The sequence below is a fragment of the Halichoerus grypus genome, chromosome 2 (assembly GCF_964656455.1).
Source record: "Halichoerus grypus chromosome 2, mHalGry1.hap1.1, whole genome shotgun sequence".
In the NCBI taxonomy this organism is placed as follows: Eukaryota; Metazoa; Chordata; class Mammalia; order Carnivora; family Phocidae; genus Halichoerus; species Halichoerus grypus.
In genome coordinates this window covers 197,916,993-197,931,371 of record NC_135713.1, presented here as the reverse complement: position 1 = coordinate 197,931,371, position 14,379 = coordinate 197,916,993, and the positions used below count along the sequence as shown (strand labels likewise).

Genomic DNA, 14,379 nt, shown 5'->3' with positions numbered 1-14,379 from the left:
GGGTGGAATTGGTGCTCTTGATTTCCATCCAGCTTTTAGCCTGGCATGCAATCCTCTTTACACGGATTCATAGCATATTTCCCCAAACTATAAACCCGCTACATACATGCAAGGATTGCATGTACAGAATTAACTTTCATATGTGATGTCACCAATATCGCTGAGCCATAGGCCCTGTGATGCTCTTTTTATTCAGGATGAAGTTTTGACGAACTCATTCTGGCGTTAAAATAAAATAAAAAAAAAAGCTAGTCAAATTCCACGAGGCTTACAAGAATTGGGATTTTCCATAGAAAAATCAAACAAACCAGGTATACTTTTTCACTCCCAAGGTCAGCAGTTTGACCTTCAGTTTCATCTTATAAGCATGTTCTCCCTCTTCTGTGATGTTTGACCCAGACCGAAATTCAAACCAAAGCCTAAAGCTGTAGTGTAGTTAATTACCAAAGAATGATCAACTTTTAAAAAGACTTTGTTGCTTACATTTTCCTATCATGTACCTCCACGGATAAAGAAAAACCAACACCCTCCTCCACTCAGTATAAATGTTAATTCTGGACACAAGCTCCCTCCCTATGCTTCTGGCCAACAGAGAAGCTTCACACAGCTGCCTTGAATGGTTAGTTTGTATCGAATCCTTGTTTGAGCCTTTTGTTGTCTCGCTGCGCTTGAAAAGGGACCCTTGTGAAATCTAGCTGCACAGTGTTTTCGGAGATACTCCTTACTGCAAACACAGTACTGTATTTCGGTTGCCCCACTAATTTCTGAGGAAAAATTACAGCATATATTTTAAAACACTGTCCTCGGTCATTTGTTTTTTGAGGATTTGCCAAATTTCCCGTCACCAAAACAAACCTCTGGTTTAACCTATAAACTCTGAGTTTCCGGCCTTCTTGAAACCGAAGTCTCTGTGGGCAAGGGAACAGGTCATTTTGAGAGCATTTAACCATGCCAATTAACCATGATGGTACCAAAACATTTTACTGGACAATACTGGAGTCTTCGCTACTTCTTTTGACAAAGGAATGTTCTTTTTTTTCCAACAATAGCAGGAGAAAAAAAATTTCTTTAAAGACTTCTTTTGGGGATTCAAATGCTTGTGAGTTTAATTTTGATTTTAGAAGATCTTAAATCTCTCAAAGAAAGCCTTTAACGACCTGTTTTCAAGGTACAGATTTGCAGATATTTGTAGATTTGTAGATATTTCTCAGTCCAAATTTTTCTCTCCGTTTTTCTTGGGACCAACAGTGAAATTCATGTTCAAGGTGAGACCTTGGAACAGAACGTTTCTTTGCCGCTAAGGCCTGGAGCCAATCGGTCTGGGGCACAGCCATGGCCACCCAACTTTTATTCACACCTGCTACACGATCCCGATTGTGGGGAAAGGTCTTTCATTCTGCTTCGGGCAAGTACATGCTGTTTTCGAGATATGCCACTTAAGCAAAGGTAGGAACATGCCCAAAGTCATTTAACAACTTCTAATTTAGCTTAAGTTGTGAAGGGAAAAGATGGGTGGTATGCCAGATAGGATTTGATGAGGATGGTGCTTCGCCTCTGCCATCCCCCAGACACATAACCTGAGTCTCATCATGAGAAACACAGCAGACAGATCCCAACAGAGGGGCCATCTACAAAATACCCAGCCAGTATTCCTTCTCAAACCTGCCACGGTCATCAAAAACAAGCAACATCTGAGAACCTGTAATAGCCAAGAGGAGACGAAGAAGACAGGACAATTCTACATAACCTAGTATCCCGGATGCATTCTGGAACAGAAGGGACATGAGGGAAATGGGAATGAAGAGTGGGCTTTAGTTAATAATGAAGTCTCAGTATTGGTTCATTATGACAAATGTACCCGACTAAGGCAAGATGTAATAACTGGGGCAACTATTTAAAGGGTGTGGTGTATTGGGGAACTCAGGACCTTTGCAATTTTTTCTCTAAATCACGATCTAAAATAAAGTTTATTGAAACAAGAAAAATGAGTGTTAATATGTGGGTTTGTTTTTAAAACACCATTTCGATCACAATGGACCTAACAGCATTACTCCCGCAGGTGGACAAACCATGACTCCAAACACCCTAGTGTGGTTTAAGCAATCTTAAGAGGAGGGGAGAGAAAAAGGAGTGGCTGCCCTTCCCCCATTCCAATGTCCAAACACATTAAGCGTCTGGGAGCTTCCTTGGATGAAGTCCACATCCCCATCTTCAGTAAGGACAAGTTTATAGATTAATAGGAAGGCAAAATACTGTTGGAGATCTGTTGAGAGATTTCAGGGCTTTAAATCACTATGCCTTTGCTTTTCAAATTTAACTATCTGCTTTACACTTCACAATTATCAAACTGTTGGTTTAAATAACATCGTGGTATAGAATAGTTTATAAATGTTTATTAAATGTCAGTAATTCTTACAAAGCAAATATTAATAGCAAGAGGCAAAATTTTTGCAAAATATGTACAAAAGTAAAAAGCCTTCATGACTAGCAACTCATGGTGTAATATCAAACCATTCTTTCCACTTTCAGACCTCCTTTAGAAATAATTTATTGCCAATCCTGAACTAAAGCACTGACAGAAAAAAAAAATGTACAACATCAGATAACGTGCTTCTTAGTTCCTGGAAAGTTATAAAAAGATGTAATACGTATAAAAAAATCCTAAGCCACAAATACTTTTATACAAAGCTAATACAAATCACGTTTTGTTGGGTACAGTAGCTGTGAGGTTGTTACAAAATACACTTTTTGATAAGGCGTCTTGTGGTAAATGAGCTCTCAGGTAGAGTGGTACAGAAAAGCCATTTAATACATGTTGCCATTCTGCTTTCAAGTAAGAGACAAAGAGAGAGTAAATGGTATAGTTTGTTGCATTGTTACATGTACTTTCCAAGAGTTAATCTTTACCCGCCCCTCTTTGTTCCCCCTTGGTACCATCATATGGGAATAAATGAGGACAGATGCATCACTTATTACGGCAAGAAATACCATAAACAAGCTTTCTAAATACAAACCCAAATCAGATACCCAGTAAGTAGCATATTTCTACCATGACATCCACAGATTGAAAATGTATGCATAGTGGGTCCTACCATACTTTGACCTGGAAAATTTTTTTATCAACAGCAGATCTGGATAGGTCCCCAAACCTCCCATCAACCCAAAAAATACTGCCCCATCATTCACTCTTTTTGTTCCCTAGGAGCTCTGGCATTTGAAATCAGATGGTTAGACCTGGATGCCACAAGAATGAACATATTCACTTACATGCTAACTATACATTCAAGTACAGACACAAGAATGCTAGTGGTACAAACACTGTACTTCAAATGCTGTTAATAATCACTCACCAGCCTAAGGCTAACATGGCCTTGATGGGACTTGAAAAAGCCATAAAGTCCAACCTGTTTAAAATGTTCAGGTGTCAACTTATACTTCAATATCTAGTATAAAGTTATTAAGCCCTAACCTCGTACCATAAGATAATGGCTATGTATCATACCATTTGCCTTACCTGGAATGTGGAGACTCATACACACCTGCTCTCGTACAATCCCCAGCCCCGCCCACCCCGGTTGCTCATGCTTTACTAGGCTGGAAGGCCGGCCTGCATCCCATCAATGAGAGAAAATCAGTCCTTACAGGCAAGCGGCGCACCCCGTGCATAAGCGACGGATGGAACCGAACGCGCGGACACGATGGGAAAGCGACATAAAGTAACCCAGGAGGAGAAGTCACACTTCCGACTGAAAAAGACACGTGCAAACTTTCTGTGCCTGATTCCTTCAGTTAAACTAAAAGCAATAAAAAGGTAACAGAGTGACTTTCTCTAGGTTTATTGGGGAGTTTGTTACAAATGTCTGAGCTTTACAGGCATGATTTCATGGATTCAAACAAGAAATTAAGAGTTAACACTGATTTTTTAGCCTTCTTATTACACAAAAGACAGAAATAACATTGCTACAAATTGCAATGGAGAGAGACTTGTTTCAAATGGCTTGGTTTGGGGTTTTGTCTAAATGGATCATTACATAATGAAAGCACCAATTTGAGGCTTTCTCGAATGGTGATTTGAATTTCAGAACGTAACAGAACATGACTTGGTAACTTCATTCTTCACATAAATAAGGCATAACCGGGTATGTGTACTAAGGCAGAAAATACATTTTTATCAAAAGCATAAATACAAGTACTTGGGTACACACTGGAAGTTCAGATTTACTCATTCTTACAAAAAAATGACAGGGCGCATGATTTCTGTTGCATCTAAATCAATACTTCTACTAATCATTTCTGGTATTGACATACACTTACTTCCTCCTACTTTAAACCAACCACTGCCACCAGCCGAAAAAGGATTTCCCTAAACCACCTCAACTTGAGAGCTTAACCAGAGGATCTTCACCGTGTAAGACGCGCCGGTGCAACTTCAAAGAAAACAAAACAGGCAATGGGGGAGCTTTGTCATCCTCCTCACCTTCTCCAGCGGCGGCCGCTCTCCAGCTACCAAGTGCCCGCGCCAGACAGTAACACTGCAGTGAAGACGGCCGCGTCATACGGCGTTTGGCAGAAGCAACGATTCGGGTTATTAAAAAAAACAGTACTTAAGTGGCAGAGGTAGGCCTTACATGATGTGGAGCCTCAGAAAACACTTGGCAAAACCTTTTCCCTATGAAAATCAAGGCCCAAATTTGTGGTGTTCTTTGTTTTATAAGGCAACTCCGTATATTATATATTTCTTCAAGGCCAATGAGGGCACTTTTGTGACATTTCTTAAGAATTCAATGAGAAGACATTTGGATTCAGGAACACAATGTAATAGAGAATTAGGCACATTTTGTTCCAAATCATAATCATTAAGACTTAAAAAAGCAAACAGACCAAAGAACTTTAAACCACTTTTTTAGAGATGAGGGGAAATTGGCACAGTGAAAGCAATGAGCACCTTTTTAATTTGGTTCACTAAATTTCATCTCCTTCTTCATATACTGGTATTTCAAAAGGATCTAGTTTTCATAATACAGGTATTAAGACTCCTTCAAATGGTTTTAAAGTACAGTCTATAAAAAATGTGAGCTAAAGTCTTCAGACTGAGACTCACACTTCCACTGTCTCAACAAGTCGGCCGTTAAGTAGAAGTACTCTGCTGCCTCAAAATATAGTCTAGATTTTATTTTAAAAGAACATTGAGACATCTGAGACATCACAAACATCAGGAAAGAAAATCACAAATACCCAAAATAATACCGTATCTATTTGGTGTTTTAACATCTCTTGGTGGTAGTCAAAACGGGATAACTTGGTGATTGAAAGATTGCTGCTTTGTCAGGCAGTATTTATGGTTTCTATCACAGATCTTAAATATAACTTAAATAAGACTAAGTTTCCCCTTTGTACAGGGAACTTACTTTAGCCTTCACTGGAGTTCAATGGTTTGGGCCATTCAATTAAACTATTTGCACAATTCACGTGTAGACTCTCCAGCAAAAAGTTCGAATGTTACTGTGCGCCTATTCAGATATCCACTAGCACTGAAGTTATTCTAATTCTGTGAATTTAAACACTATATTCTTTTTGGCAAGAAGCACTGGATGTCGAACTATCCAAACATGCATGAGCTATATACTACGAAGACTTGCATGATGACACTGGGCTACGTGTCTGTAGCTCGAGGATGACCAAGGCCTGGGCACACTGAAGTTACTATGAATAAAATGATGGTGGAACTTCAAATGCAAGAAAAGTCAGGAACGGTTAAGAACAATCCCCGGTTAGCTCCTTGAAAAGCCCTACTCTCACACTAGACAGCAGACAGACCAAGAGCCACGGTCTTGGAAAGGCTGCGTGATCCGTAATGTTGACCAATCTTTCAAGGACTTTCTAGCCAACAGAATACCTGAGAACACAGCTCTACAGTAAAGTGACAGATATCACAGTCTTAATCACAATTTTCAGGAAAAGGAGAAAAGCTGTCCGATTTTCCCAACTGTCACCAGCCTTGGGCATTTGCTTCTCCAGTCCCGGTCTCACACCACACCCAACCCCGAAGGCAGTATCCTCAGTACTGCAAACCAGCCCCTCTGAGGAGGTCACTATCACCATACTTGTCTTCAAGGGTACGCTCTCGTCTCATCTAAGTGGTGAGGAGAGGTCAAATGTAATCATCTTTCGGTGTGAGCTAAAAAAATTACTACTTATTCTTAGAAGTATCCTCAAGACATTCAAAATGTACCTCAATAAAGCCAGAATTTCATAAGCAATAATGATATAAACATGTACATGTATCTTTTAGGGACACACCAAGAACAAACAGGAATCTCAAATAATGCCTTCCTGGGTCGTCTGACAGGAAAACACTGCTCTTGGCAAGCTCCAACTAAACAAAAGCTCCCAGAAATGCCACAGCTGGAGTTGATGGGAACAGACAGGGGAACGAAAGAAAGATGTCTGTGATGTACAACAGTGCTTCTCCGCAGCCAGGACCCGAGTCCCCCGAGGCAGGGAGCGCAAGTGTGAGCGTAAAGCACGTCACAGCCTGGAAAGGGTATGTTTATTCAGAAAGCTCTGTTATCAAGTGACCTGCGATTTTTACAGTTGCTGCTATGGCCAGAATGTTTCACATATGGCACATTTATTACATGAGACTTAAATATGAAAGGGCCCATTATATTCCACTGATTATTTTGCATCAAACACTCTTGTAGGGCCTTGGCTTGTCTCTTGCCCCCGTCCCCCTGCCCCGTACCATTTGTGAACCTCCATTAGCATCAGACCAGGAATCCTTATGTAAACTGTAAAACACTAAGAACATTACCTTCAGAAACCACAGAAATTTTAAAACTAAACAACTGGCGCTATGTAAGCAATTAAGAAAACACGAAGGCTAAATCCGTGTCAAGCTACAGAACGCCAGTCCTTAGATCAAACTTTCTTCCAATAGCCCTTTCAAACAAGGTCACCATAAAGCTAGGACAAGTGTCGCCGCCATGCACAAGGCAGATAAAAGGGATCTTGCTTGTTTTAGAACTGAATATCCTTAACCTCATACCAATAAAGACTCGAGGACACCTTCCATACTTGGCACTACAGAATTCAGTTTGAGGAGTGGGAGAAGCTGAAGCCTGAACTCTACCTAGTCAGAGGCTTGGCAGGAAACTACAACCCCCTCAGAGGGAAGCCACAGTGAAACAGATCAAAGGCTGAACGTCAACAGGTATCGGCGATGTGTTATTCAGCAGCTTTTGGCCACAAACCAAAGTCGGCAGGAGGAGGACTAAGATTTCCAAGAAGTTAAATTTAGAATCAAGATTTTTCTAATTCCTGTTGTAAACTGCTATTTTAAAAAACAAAACAAACAGAAAACAATCAAAAGGACAAAAGGTATTAAAACGGCCAGTCTTTTGTACATCACTGTAGCATGAGCTGCTTGAGGTTGTCGTGAAGAATGGTATCCTTCACGTCGCGGAAAACGAGGCGGATGTTCTCCGTGTTGATGGCAGTGGTGAAGTGGTGGTACAAAGGCTTCTGCTGCTGGTCCCGGCGTTTGTTCCGGAAACATTCCACCAGGAATTTTTGGACGTCTCTTAAGCAGTGGGGATCCCCTTCAAATTCTAAGAAATAGTCTTTGATGCTCACAATTTGCACTTTCTCCTCAAGCAAATCTGTCTTGTTTAAGAAGAGAATAATGGAGACATTGCTGAAAACCCGGTTATTGACGATTGTTTCAAAAATGTTCAGAGATTCTGTAAGGCGATTGGTCAGTCGGTCTTCCATGAGCACCTGGTCAAACTCACTTGACGAAACAAGGAAAAGTATTGACGTCACGCTGTCGAAGCATTCAAACCATCGTTTTCTCTCTGATCTTTGACCACCCACATCAACCATTTTGAAAGGAACATTTTTAATTTCAAAGTCGTACTCATGAATGCCTTTGGTGGGTCTCCTGGCAAGCAGAATATCTTGTTGTGATGGAATGTAATCCTGGAAAAGAAAAAAAACTGCTTTACACTTGGTAACCCAGAAGTAAGTAAAGTTGCTAATGAACTAGCTGGTTGAGTGAATGGATATGCAAACAAACTTATCTTTTTATATATTTTTTCATATTTTTATATAAATATATATAAATATAAATATATATATATATAAAATAAATAAATATATATTTTATATATTTTTTTAAAAAGATTTTATTTATTTATTTGAGAGAGAGTGTGCCAGCATGAGCAAGGGGAAGGGGAGAGGGACAAGCAGACCCCCCGCTGAGCAGAGAGCCCGGAAGAAGCAGACACAGACACACAGACGTGAACAGGGCTTGATCCCAGGAACCGGAGATCAGGGATCATGACGTGAGCAGAGGTCAGACGCTTAACCGACGGTGCCACCCAAGCACCCCACAAACTTATCTTTTTAATGACTCCTCCTGGCTGCATTAAAGCATCGGTACTATTATTCTCATTATAAAACGCCAAGACAGATTAAAATGTTAGGGTAGGAAGACTGGCTCCACAGGCTGTTTTTCACTCCTGCAGTATCTGCAGATTGAAGTCTTCCCTACCAGGTGTCCCCTCATCCCGCCCACCGCCATGTATCTCCCTTTACTGTCACTCCTCACGGACCCACCCTCCGCTCCGGCCAGAGACCCTACTCCTCACTCGACCACCTGCTCCCTGCCTCGCTGTGAAAAGCAAGGAGGGCTGAAATGCCGATTCCTGAGGGTCAGCTCCCAGTGCAAGGTTCTGCCTACCTCTCTCTAGCTCATTCTAAACGCTCCTTTCCTGTGCCCCACCTTCGCGACTAGGAACTCGCACAAGGGTCCCTCCACATCATCGCCGCGGCCATACCACCTGCGTGGCCAATGCTGCTTGGACTCCAGCCAATGCACTGACTTTACTTCGGGGCGCCTCCCAGGTCTGCTTGCGGCGTCCAGCCCAAGCAGCCGTGCTCCCGCCTTCTCACCTCTGACACAAGTAGTCACTCTGTCAGCGCCTCGGCCCGTGAAGTGAAGGTGACCACAGCGGGCTGACCTGCTGCAGAGGGAGAGCTTATGCGAAGACCCCCTCTCTGGGAACGGGACCAGTCAGCTCCGAGACCCTGGACAGACAGAAGCTGCTAGTCTCACGAGTCACCGGCTACCCCGGACAGCGGACTTCCGGATGCAGTATAACTGGTTCTTTCTTCTCAGGCTAGTGTTTTTCCAGAACGTTTTGACTTAGCTCTTTGGCAATACTGAACATGAGAACTTCTTAATGCTCATCGTCAAGGTCAAAGTATTTTTTTTTTTAAATCAAGGCAAGATTTTAAAAACAACACTGATGGTTATAATGCTGTATTTTATGCTTTTCCAAATAGCGTGATATAATTTTGAAATTTCACTACAACATGATTATTTATCTCCTCAAAATGGTGCAATGGAGTTAATAAAAAAAAAAAAAAAAGTAGGCAGTTCTCAGTTACCTGAAATCCACAACCACTTATTAAATAATGCTAGGGCTTCACAAAACATGTTGGTGTTTCCAGGCTTCCTTTTAGCCTTTGTTCACATACTTAACTACTTGACCTATCATCAGCACATCCACACAATTTTTAGCCTGCCCCTACTTTTTTTGCTTACCATTTCATCATGAACTGTTACACGTGCTGATATAGTTGTATTTCACTTCAAAGAAGCATAAATATGCCAAACGAATGAACGTACTGTAATTTACATAAACATTCCCCGACTAGTGTTCACTAAGGTTGTTTCCAATTTTTTACTTTAAAAAAAATTCTGCAATTAAAATTCTCACACACATACTCTCCCCCCGCCCCCCTTTTTGGACTACTTCCTGAGACGAAATAACCAGGAATAAGATCGTGAGGTAAGAGATTATGAACCTTTTGACGACCCTGGACACTTAGAGCCCAAGTGCTTTCCAGAAACGCCACGCACACATGTACCAGCTACCGCAGAAAGAAGCCAGCCCTGAGTTGTTGTTTTTTAATTTTCTAATTCCATAAAAATTACAAGTTCCAACTGCCTCACTTAGAGGCTCACAGTCTGGTTAGGAAGCTGAAGGCTAATTCCTATGAAGCCCCCAATCCAGGACAATGTAATCAAGTGCTAACTGGTCTGGCGGAACAACAGTGATTCGAGAACTGTGAAGTCCAGAGCCAGCGCTTCACAGACTAGCTGTGTGACCCTGGCCAAGTCACTTAATCCTGCTGTGTCTCCACTTCCTCATCTGTGAGATACAGACAATAACATTCACAAGGGCGACATGAGGGCCAAATGAGTTCAACGGGGGAAGTGCTCGGGAACCGGGCTGGGCATAGGGCGCCCACGCGGTCTAGCTGTGCGGCCGACTCTCCCGCCGGCCGCTCCCCGCTCACCCCGCTCCTACATCATAACCTCAGAACCTACGGGGAGCTTCCTCACTGCATCCGATCCGAACTTTGCTGACTGGCTTTCATGACCCGCTTTACTCCTCGTTTTCTGGAACCGGCAGACTCTGCTCTACGCTGCCCGCTTGCCACAGAGCCTAGCGTCAAGACCTGCCCAAAGCTGCACATCTTGGTACCATTACATGACCATTCACTTGCACAATTGTGCAACTACAATGAACAATGCATCCAGACCCAAGCGACTGCCTTCTAGAAATCTGTTTATGTAAGTTAGAGCCAAGAACGTCACAGGTCCTTTGTCAGATGGATGTGCCTCCTGACATTAAACACATCCAGCTGTCCCCCATCTCGGTGGGCCGCATCTCCTCTTTACATGTATCTAACTCCATCTTCCCCTTCAGACAGTTCAGATTTCCTTATTCTTCTGGGCTAGCTCCAACTTCCCCGGCCAGAACATTTCTCTCCATTCTATGGACTAATACTGTCGTCACGATGAGTATCATTTAATTGTCCTCTGCTTGTTTTATGTATGTTATAATTTTGTCTCTGACTAGAATGAGTTCCTTAAAAACAGGGTTCAAAGAACAAAACAGCTAACGAGCCTTTACTACTACATGCAAGGCACTATTCTGAATACCTTACTGAGTGCTACGGACTGAACTATGTCCCCCCCAAATTCATATGCTGGAGCCCTAACCCCAAAGTGACTGTATTTTGGGTCAGGGCTTTTTTACAGGACATAATAACTAAGATGAAATGAGGGCACAGGGTAGGGTCCTAATCAGACAACCTTGGTGGTCTTCTAAGAAGGTACGAGATGTCTGTCTCTCCATGCGTATGCGCTGAGCAAGAGCCGTGGGAAGAAGCCCCAGAGAGAAGGCCACAGTCTGCAAGCCAGGAGGAAAGTCCTCCCCAGAAAATGACCATGCTAGCACCTTTATCTTAGACTTCTAGCCACCGGAACCTTGAGAAGTAAATGTCTACTATCGAAGCCACCCCGTCTGTGGTGTTTTGTCACGGCAGCCTGAGCAGACTAAGACATGGGGTTTATTTCATGTAATCATCCCATAACCCTACGAGCTCTCCTACTATGCCCATGATGTGAAGAAATTAAGGTGCAGAGATGCCCGTGGTCACACAGAGCCGGTCTGTGAGGGAACGGGGCTCGGGACCCAGGTGGTCTGCCTGCAGAGCGCGTGTCGTTGACCCCTGTGCTGTTCCACATGGGGCTGGGCACACAGCAGGGCTTCAGTGGCCCCGGGACTTCAGTCAGAGACGGAGAAGCAAATGCAATCCCGGGACTGGTCTGACCTGCACAGAAGGAATGGCCCACCTGCGGCACAGCCCGATTTATTCTTCCCTCCTCTACACCCACCTACTGATCATAGCACTCTTCATTTTATTCCACATGTGGCCTCAGAATTGTTCTCAACCTAAGACTCTGAGCAGCTAGTACAGACTGCCTAGAGTTGGCCTGGAGTCATTCATTCAAGAGTCATTCATTCCCTCTTTGCTGAGCGCCTACTGTATGCCAGGCATTGTCACTAGGCCTCAAGAACTCAATTCTTCACAGTCAAGAGATGAGGTCCTTGCTCTGATGTCAAGAGGGAGGTAAAAGACGAGTAAACGTATAAATAAATAAGCCAACTGCAGAAAGAGCAACAATCTTTGGAAAAAAGCAAGGGCTGATGCTGAACACAAGAGGAGGGTCCTACTTTGCATGGTGTGCTCAAGGAAAGCTTATCTGAAAAGGTAAATTGAGAAGAGCAGGTCAAGGCAGCTCTGTTTGGATGGGAAAACATGAAATAACTCTTACTAGGGCTCTCTCCATTTGGCCTATATGTAACTTTTTTTTTAAGGCTCACAGTCTAACCAGATGGAAAAGAGACAATGAAATAAAGTCTTAATACAAAGTTTCACTGATGTGGACTGAGTGAGTAAAAACCCATTAATATGGAGATCCCAACTTCTGGAACACACGTGTCTAGGAAAGAGGCAAGCGAAAAAACACACTGGCTTAAGGACTTAGAGATAAGCACAATTTAGCAAAATTCAAAATAAGAGAATGTAAAAATTATCTTGCAAAAAGAAGGTACATTTTCACATGTCCTGGATATATCAGTACGCCACTTTCCTACTTGCAATGGGTTTTTCATTTTGTGCTTTCTTTCGGTTTTATTTTTAAAGTGACTCTCAAAGAACCCGTACGATTATATTAACATGTATTACAGAAATCTGCTTTAAGAGGAGGCATATAATGTTTCGGTAAGTCCAGAAGGTAACATGTGACTCTAGGGCAGTGACACTCAAACATTTTCTGAGCACAGCAAGCCTTCTTCCAGTCTTTGGCCTGCGTCCACCCCGCGGAACACAGAGCAGTTGCCGTGCCTACGGGAGGCCCAGGCAGCCTGAGCCAGCCACAGCGCCGGCCGAGAGGAAAACCGTCCACTCTCCTTCCAAGGGTGACTCCTTCTCCTACTTCGTGGAGTCTCTTCAGCAGACCTTTTCTGAACTGAAAAATACCATTTGCTAAAAGGTTTTGAAATCAATCAACCCACTGTGTTCTGTTTCTGCTGACCAAAAAAAAAAACAACCCCCCCACCACAGAAGACCCTGAACTAAAATAGATAATGTGCAATCTCATTTTCAAACATAAACTTTCTCTGAAGAGTTTCACGTTCATGAACTAGTGGGCAGGGCACTCCTCAGGGAAATGGCAGAGATCTGGATGACAGAGGGAGAAAAAATGAAGCAGCAAGAGTCGGAATACTGCCACTCGGAAAAAGGAAGAAGCAAACAGCTATTTTAATACATAATTTTTCTAAACCTCCCCACTAATATCCTGACTACTGCTTTCAAATGGCGATAAACAGAAACAACAACTTACTGCTTCTCCAAGTTTATCCAAGTTATCCAGGAAATATTTTACAGATTCACCCTAAAATAAGAAGAAAATAAATAGTTATTAGGGCTTAGAAATTAAGATTGTTACAACAGTTTACATTAAACTGTCTGGTTGTACACTTAATCTAAACACAGTTCGCTTAGTCACAAACTTCAGACCGGACAACCAACCCCACCAAGAACGTACACAGTGTCTGCTGCTGCCCCTTGCTACGGGCTGGGTAATTCCACCAGTGCCTTCCAGAGGCGGTGCCCCAGTGACCGTCTGTGTGGACAGGATTACATGGACGCTTAGTGACAGAACGATCTAGGTATCCAAAGGGAAGATGTAATTAAAAGGTGAAAATTGCTTTTGAGATAAACATACAATTTAAGGGGGCTTCTTTTTGTCTACATTTCTCTACCTTAAGTGTATACCAATGGTGGTTATCATTAGTGACAAGAGCAAAGCAGAGATGAGGTGAGGACACTGTAAAATCAGTAACAGGCATTTGCCTGGACAGACACGCCTTGCTCCAGAAGATTCTGGATAACGCAAGCTTCGTGTCTCCCTTAGGTCTTTTCCTGAGTGACCAGCCTACTCTCTCTCAGCCCAGATTTCTATTAAACCTCCAGTCAGTTTCGAATATCTAGAATATACTCCCAAGAGGAAATACTTAAACAGAGGATGGACAGAGAAGAGGGGAGCCATTTGGGGCAAGAAGGGCTCTGTCTTTCTCCCAGGATGCTGTCCCTGTGTTTTCTGTTCCTGCGGGATTTCTATTACCATAGAACGGTGCCCACCGCCCCCCGCCCCACCCGTGGCTGCTTCCATAATTTCCTGAAGGCAGTGCTGCTTTAATGTGTAGGAGAAATCCCCTGAAGATCTTGGCTGACTACAGGTTCTGATCTGAGGCTGGGGGGCTGGGGGGCGGGGGCGCAGCCGACCAGTACTTTCTGCAGTCCAGGTCACTTCCGGGACCACACTGCGTCACAGACCTTACGGAAGTTTCTCGATTTATTTTGGTCTCAGAATCCCTTCACACATCTTAGGATTCTTGAGGATCCCAAACAGACCTTGTTTATGTGGGTTATAGCTATTAATATTTACCATAT

At 42.9% G+C, this 14,379-nt stretch overlaps 1 protein-coding gene across 1 annotated transcript in view; it reads right to left on the bottom strand.

Moving 5' to 3' along the window:
- Positions 1-3,820: 3,820 nt before the first annotated feature.
- GNA13 (G protein subunit alpha 13) overlaps positions 3,821-14,379 on the bottom strand; it is a 41,264-nt gene continuing 30,705 nt past the window's right edge. The window contains exons 3-4 of the mRNA XM_036082708.2: positions 13,268-13,318; positions 3,821-7,980 (exon numbers count right to left, since the gene is read on the bottom strand). Of these exons, the coding sequence (XP_035938601.1) occupies positions 7,408-7,980; positions 13,268-13,318 (624 nt within the window). The 3' untranslated portion in view covers positions 3,821-7,407. The remainder of the gene's footprint in view (positions 7,981-13,267; positions 13,319-14,379) is intronic.